The sequence below is a fragment of the Poecilia latipinna genome, unplaced genomic scaffold, assembly GCF_001443285.1.
Source record: "Poecilia latipinna isolate Pla-1442-1.1 unplaced genomic scaffold, P_latipinna-1.0 Scaffold2812, whole genome shotgun sequence".
NCBI classification, from domain to species: Eukaryota; Metazoa; Chordata; class Actinopteri; order Cyprinodontiformes; family Poeciliidae; genus Poecilia; species Poecilia latipinna.
In genome coordinates this window covers 55903-63873 of record NW_015115428.1, presented here as the reverse complement: position 1 = coordinate 63873, position 7971 = coordinate 55903, and the positions used below count along the sequence as shown (strand labels likewise).

The 7971-nt window shown below is 38.4% G+C and overlaps 1 protein-coding gene across 1 annotated transcript; it reads left to right on the top strand.

Moving 5' to 3' along the window:
• Positions 1-34: 34 nt before the first annotated feature.
• On the top strand, positions 35-7581 carry cunh11orf24 (chromosome unknown C11orf24 homolog). Its single transcript, XM_015021605.1, is given in 5 exon segments — positions 35-129; positions 294-377; positions 379-438; positions 3192-3312; positions 3443-7581. Coding segments are annotated over 5 exon segments (1212 nt in total). The 5' UTR covers positions 35-63; the 3' UTR covers positions 4324-7581.
• The last annotated feature ends 390 nt before the right edge of the window (positions 7582-7971 follow it).

The window sequence follows — 7971 nt, the reverse complement described above, 5'->3', positions numbered from 1 at the left end:
ATTTATTTATTTATTTATTCTTTCATTCATTCGATTATTATTCAAACAGCAGAGAGCAGTAGAATGCAGCAGCTAACTGAGCATCACCGGAACAAAAGTAAGGAAGAAGAAACCAGTGCGCTCTGTCCAGTCAGTGTTTGTGAGTTGGTTATGGCCATTTTTCTTCCCTGTAACATTTAATTTACATACTGTTACGCCCCTTTCGCTCCCAGACATACCTCTGTCACATTTCGACACTTAAAGTGTTTTTTTTTTTTTTTTTTTTTTTTTTTTTCTCCTTTTTGTACGGGCAGTCGCTAGACATTCCTGCAGTATTTGGTTCCCATAAAGCAAGAGTGACGGAATTTGACGGGACACCAGGTGTTTCCTGCTCCCTGTTTGTTAGCTGAAGCTTATGGGAGGTTTTGTCCTCTGGAAACCAACTTCATGCCCTCGCTGGTAAGTGTCTGAATGTATCTGAATTCTCTAGACAATATTCTTTTAAACGGTCTCGTTAGCATGAGCTAACTAACAGAGAGGACGTTAGCTGAGGTCCAGTCCTGTTATTGTTACTGGAGTTGCTGTTTTATAGTACTATCTCGTCTTAAACAATAAAAAGAGAGTTTAGTATCCGCGTTGGCTGCCTGCGTGGCCAGGGAGGCTCCCAGACTGTTAGTTTACCTTGAGGACAGGTCGCTTAGGCTGGGGCAGACTGCCTCTGCTTTACAGCCTCACTGAAGCAAAAGATTACAGCTGAGCTATAGTTTTTAGTTGGCTACTGTAACAAAGCATCAGTTGTCTGATGCCCAACATGTACAGTGTCATGTACATGTTGGGAAAATGTTTAATGTTTACCCATTAAACATTGAAACCAAATTTTGTTGATCATGATGGATTTATAAAAGCAACAAAATGGTTAAACAGTCAAAGGGTGAATACTTTTTATTGGCACTGACTGGCAATATGAATGCCATTATTGAAAAAAAATGCAGTGTCAAGTTTGCTACAAGATTTCATGTAAAATGAAATGTTGAACAGAAAACTTCCACTGGACACTACCTGAACACAGCCTTTCTATGGTGAAACATGGTGGTGGCTGCATAATGTTGCAGGGAGTCTTCTTTGGGGACCAGGAGTCTGTTCCAGAGTTAAAAAGGCATCTGAAAATTGTCTTGATTATTGTATGCAAATTGATCACAGATGTCAATATTATTATTGCTTTGTTAAAAATATATGACTCAGGACCTGTAGCTTCCTCTGGGTGTTCTTCCACACAGATAAACACATTCATCCACCATCGCTAAAATCACATACTCCAGACAGAAGTCATAGAACAGAGAACAGGACCTGAGATGAGTCAGTGATTCAGACACTCATCAGGGGAAAGCCCTCAATTAAGACCAGAACTGCATGATGTTGGTTGACAAATAATTCTAGAGATGACGTGACATCATTTGGAAGAAATGCACATTTTCTCACTCTTCTCTTCTGCTCTGACATTCTGATGTCACCAGCACTCTGCAACCTTTAGCATCTGTAGCGCTGTCATCTGGGTCAGATGGAAATATTTACTGCAGCAAAAATATCTATTGGCATGCAAAGTGCCCATTCCCAACACTTCCAGTATAATAGCCAACAAATATGATATTCCAAATATTTTTTGGAGTGTTAACATTATGATGATATATTTCTTCAAACTGAGACCTCTCCCTAGATTTGACACCCCTTGTGCCTCCTGCCTCCTTCACTGTTGTGAAGTCTTAAAAGTTGTTCAGTTGTTCATCAAATCTTAAGTTATTCTGATCAAATCAACATATTAAGTTAACATGTTATTTTTTTCTCATTTGATGTCACATCATTGTTTTTTTTCTCCAGAATACACTGTAATAACTATCAAATCAACTTACATTGATATTGCTAAAAAATTTAATTTATATATTGATTAGCTTGTTTCATGACTGTTTTTTTCTGATCTTAGAAACTAGGTCACTTGAAAACAGACTTTGTGTTTTGTAGCCGATTCGTAAAAATAACACAAGTTGCTTCCTTGGCTGCACAATATATGGCAAATATATCTTTATCACAACATCAATGTGCACAGTATAGTGTTGGCTAATTTATTGTAAGTGCTATGAATTCACCCTTTGATTTCATAACAGTTTTATATTCATCCCGTTGGATGGATCCTTCTTGGAGTAGATGCTCATACCTGATGCAGATGTTGGTGACCGAGATGCTAAAGATCACAGAGGCACTGGGGGAACAGATCTTTTTTATTTTTCTAACAATAGGTTTGGCTTGGCTATCAATTACTATTTAGCACCAAAGGTGATTATTAGCAAAATTAGTCATTTACATAAAAATTACCAAGTTGGGAGGACCACCTGATTATCAGAAAACAATAACCAAAATAGATGTAGTCAACTCCCCTGCCCCACCCAGTTATTTTCACAGAAAACCCCCCACACAGACATAGAATGATAAAAATCATCATACGGTGACATCACACCTCACACCGACTGGATTCTTGTCAAACGTGAAGACTGGAAGTGAGCAGCTATTAAAGTGGGCAGCCTAGCTCTATTTCATAGCAGTCTATATAAAGGTCAAAACCTAACAAAAGGACAGCTTTTCACTTTTATATCACTTTAGAACTCCTCTCCTGCTCCATCTTCTGTTTTGTCCATCTTCACTGTTACAAGAACAAAAACCTCTGCCACTGGGATCCTGTGCTATGATGACATATTAGTGACTCTACTGGAGAAACAATGTGACAGAAAACTTGTGCAGCTTAGGAACTGTAACCTTCTTGCTGGTAGGTAGCTTGTACCTATTTATGTGGGCAACTGTGGCTCTGTGAGTAGAGTAGTCGTCTTGCAATCGGAATGTTGTAGGTTCAATTCCAGCTTCCCCCTGCCACATGTCAATGTGCCTTTGGGCAAGGTACTTAACCCCAAATTGCCTACCGATCTGCATATCAGTGTGTAAATGTGTGTGCAAATGGGTGACTGTAGTGTAAAGCACTTTGAGTGGTCAAAATGACTGGAAAAAGCACTTTACATAGTGCTTTTTCAGTCCATTTACTTGGAGAGTAGTTTTAAAAATCTTGATCAATAAATGCTCTCTTTTTGATTGGTTGTAAGTCTAAAGCAAGTCTAGTTTTGTTAATGAACATCTTTTATGTGTATGTCTATCTGGGCTCACTCCTCTAGCCCACCATGAACCTTTGTTCCTTGATGCTCCAGCTGAGGCCATCAGTGGGTATTCACCTCCTCTGCATCCTGCTGCTCCTCTCCAGCATCTACCTCACAGCGCTAGCTGTGTCTGAGTCAGGTAAGCATCCTCAAGTCCAGTTCAATGCAGCAGACTCCAACTGCACCACAGGATGCAGGAGCTGTCAGGTGTGCTGCTACTGGTATTCCATCCTAGCAGATGTTATACAATTTTTTTCTTTGTTTCCAAGGTAATGAAATGACGAGCAAGAATGGAATAGCTAAAGGCTCCTCAGACTCCACTGTTGCAGTAGATACTGAGGAAAAGAGCAATAGAACTAATACATTGACTAAAATCCTCTTCAATGAAACTGAAACATCTGTAGGCCAATCTCAGCAGTTGTCATCCACCTCTTCACCCACGACTGCTGTACGTACCCAGTCTGCAGGTAATGGTTCAGCTGAGAACCTCCTTTCATCACCTATTGCAGAACCTGTTGGGACTTCTCAAACTGTTTTACAATCAACTAAAACAACTTCTGAAGCCCCAGCAACAACTCTGTCCAACAAAACACCAGCAAAAAAAACACCACCATTGTCCACCAAACCACCGTCTGCAACTCAAACTTCAACACTACCACCCACCAAACCATCGTCTACAACTCCTACTTTAACATTTCTGCCCACCAAGACACCTACAACATCAAAAACAGTTGAAAACTCTCCAAATATGACTGCTACGATCACCGTTTGGCCCACAGGCAAGAAAAGTTCATCATCATCATCTGTGGTACCCACACAGAAGTCAATTGCCAGGAAATCAACTCTTTCACCCACATCTTTCAGCACAGAAGCCACAGCCATGCCTCCTAGCAGAACCACTACTTCTGGCGGCCGCAGTAAGTCCGCTGCTTCTGCAACAAGGGTTCCGGTGGTGGAAGTGGCTGGAGCAGCTCTGACCCAGCAGCTGGTGGACACAGCTTCTTTACTAGCTGTCCTGCTGTTTGGCCTGCTCTTCTTCCTGGTCACGGTGGCGGTGTTTGTCACGCAGGCGTATGAGAGCTACAGGAGGAAGGACTACACCCAAGTCGACTACCTGATCAATGGCATGTACAGTGACTCTGGAGTGTGATGCAGGAAGACACGTGGCTCTGGACCTTGGTCTTGCACAGTATGACCACAGTGGCTGCTGTTTTTTGAAGAAGTTGGAATAAAGTAGCAAATGGAGCTGATGGAAAACAACCTGGATTATTTTATTCTTTTCTTAATGTTTTCTTTTGGCTTGTGTAGCATTTCGTTTCTAACACTCGATCCTGAACTTTGAGGATGAAGAGCAGTCTTAATGAGTTTGTGTAGATCAGCTGTCAGTGCTGAAAGCATACAATATTCATCCTTTCCACATCACATTTCTGTTGATCAGTATGATCAATATGACCATAATATCTCTAATACCTTTTCAGACTTAACTGAAATATGTGGAGAAAAAAACTCTCTTTACAACATGGCAGCCAATTGTTAAATGCAGTTGAATGAATTTTTTAACATTTCATAAACCATAATTTCTTTTCAAACTGAAACTTGACTTGAATGTCTATATAAATATAACATCTGAAATACCCCTGCTTTAATACTGATATCAGTTTCGCTTTAAAAACATCTAAATCTAGTAGTATTTATTTTATAGGATTCTGTTGAGAGGTTATAGTAATATCCTATCTTCAGTAGATAACTTGGTGTCCTTTTAGTACAGATATCAGTTTTTTCCTAGAGGTTGAAGCTAACAGATAATCTAAAACCAAAGCAGATTCCTACACTATCAAACATTTCCATTTTAAAGACATTTAGACCAATTTATTAGATTTATTTTTTTATGAACCGTCATACAACTTTCACTTTTTTATTAAATGATTTTAATTTTTAATGGAAGTATGTGGTCAGTAGTAATGAAGACTGATATTTATAACATTAGTCTGTATCATCTTATTGTCATTATATAATATTTACCTGAATTTTTAAAGAGTTTTGATTCCTCAGTTGTATTAAAGTGGCTCAGGCTGGATATACTAACATGTTCCATTTTGTTGTATTTGATGTGGCACAACCACAAAGAGCTCTGGACATTTTTCCCCTTTGGCATTTTGTACAATTTCAACTTTGGTTGTTTTCAATCGGACTATTTTTGTTAGGAAAATAACTTTAATTACTAATTACAAATGACAATTTTTACTCTAACAGTAGATTATTTGCTATAATCTACTGTTAGAAAACTTGCTCTCCAGTTAGTATCATGTATTGACAGAAGGTCAGCTAAAGGGAGCCACATTTGGAACGCCATGATAAATTTTTCATGCATGCAGCTTCCAGCTGGCTACGGGGCGAACTGAGCCAGAGCTTCTCACCACCATAACTGATCATGTTAAGCAGAAGATCAAATATTTGCTCTGTAAAGGTCTGGAGGTGTTTGAGTGCAGGACAGTTTTAATAACTCATAACCTCTCAACAGAATAACTCTTCAGAAAGTTTCAGTGTAAATCAGGATATCTCCTCAGAACAAGTTGATGCATCAAGACGATTGCTATGCCATGAACTGTGAACAAATCACATTATACTACAGATGTTTTATGCATTGTTTCACATAGTTTTGCACACATTATATTCTGATAGAAAGGGAAGCAGGGCTGGTACTACATTGAAAGCTCCTGTTCATGTATTCTACATGATGAAGCTCAGTGTCCATACCACGACTCTGACAAATCCTTCCCTCTATACCCCTTACATTTTCAGTTTGGTTTTCTACACTTTTTTCAAACATATTAATTTAGTCATTTCTTATTGTGTGCATGTTGCCTGTAGCAGAGGTGGCTTGTTGATCTGAATAACTGCACTGAAAGAGGTTCAGCATCACTGATTGAAACAAACAGCTTCAGTTCCAGTCTGCTGACCCACTGGCTCTGGGTTTCAGCAGGGCGCTCACTGGGAAGAATGTAACTGTTATCAAAGGACACAGTTTTGTTTTAAATTTAGATCTGCATGAAATGACTGAATGTGTGAGAACCATCTGTTTGGTTTGAGGCCCAGAGTATGTCCCAGGTAGAAACCTGGAGCTGTCTCTGCAGTAAAGGTGGATGTTTGGACCTGGCAGCTGACGTTTGGGGGAGCAGAAGACCAGTGGAGGTGTTAAAGTCACTCCTACAACCTTCTCTCAGCCAGCAGATCACAGTTTTGTCTGTTGGCCTCAAGTAATCTTTACATTTCAGCTTGTCTTAAAGCCTCCTTAAGTCTTACTTGACCTGTTAGATGGCTATATATCTCATGCTGGTTTAATTGTCTATGAAAGCACAGGAGTTTTTTTGAAACAAAGCTCCAAAATTTTTGTTAAATTTCATGAAATTCCATTGAGCTTGATAGAAGTAGACCATGCTTTCCTTCACAACTGTGTTTATTTTGAGTTTGACTTCAGTGGAAGCTTTTGAATGCATTTAATCTTCATTCTTCCATACGATACGTGTTAATGACCTCAGTCTGTTCCTTACAACGGTTCAGATGTATGTGGTCTTGGAGGTACCTAATTGTAATTAGTGTGTGTTTATAAGTCCATGATTGTAAAGATTTTGAAAGGACTTTATCATTTTTGGAAATTGTTGTTTTTTTGTTCCTTTTATTTTTTCTTTAACTGGGTGTGTTTCCAATAATGTTGTCTTTTTTTAATACATCTACTAGTTTTCTGAAGATATTGTTTTTTTTTTTTATCAAGAATTCACAATGCAACACTTTTGTATCTTCTTTTTCTGGTGCCAAATTCTTTTTGATATATATTTTTTTTCATGATCAATAAAGGCAGTATGTATGATTTAGAGTGATTTTTAGAAACTTTTGCCAAATTAAAGCACATTGTTTTCTGACAAAGCCAAGGGAAATTTAAAGCCATAGTGAGTTTGTGACTAATGTAACATTTGAGCGGTTCTCACAACCCACACCCTGAAATATTATTGGTGTGACAGAATATTTTTGTTGTGCATGTGAGATGCCTTGGCGTTGAATAATTTAGATTTTTTTTTTTTTTTTGCACAAAAAACTGTTTTCTCTGTACATTGTTCATGGAAGCAGAGAACCTCCATTAGCCATATCTAAGACTGTTTTGTCTGTCGTGCCAGTCTGTGTTGAAGGTTTCAGATCAGTGTCCGTCATGTCAGTAGGATTGTAATAAAGTGATGTTTATGTTTCTGATGTCAGTTGGAATCTGGTGTGTGTTGGATTTATCTATGTTTGCAAAAACTGATGTCGAGAAATGAGGAATGATGTCACCTGCTACGTGCCAAGCAAATATTGTACTGATGCACTTTTCAGATATATTTTTACTTTGTAGAAAATGAATAATAAAGAACTTAAGATAAATTTCTGTGTTGTTTGAGGTCATTATCACTGATGAATGCCTGTCAGTCTGGATGGACGTCCATGTCCTGATAGGTCAGCAGCTTCTCCATCCTGACATCACAGTATTTTATGTTGTGTGTTGTTTTAAATGGAGACATTGAATCTTAGTGGGACTCACCTTAAGCAACTTTTTGGAAAAATATACTTCTAGGAGTAGTTTTGCTATTTTTTTTAACTTTTACTTGAGAAATGTCATTTTAAAGTAATACTACTCTTGATTTCTGGCTACTCTACACAACTTGAGTTCCAAACAGACACGATGTTAAAGTGAGACTTCATGGTTATAATGCTATTTTCCATCTGCTTTGTCATTCTGAACCAAGTGAATATAGAGTGTAAACTGTTT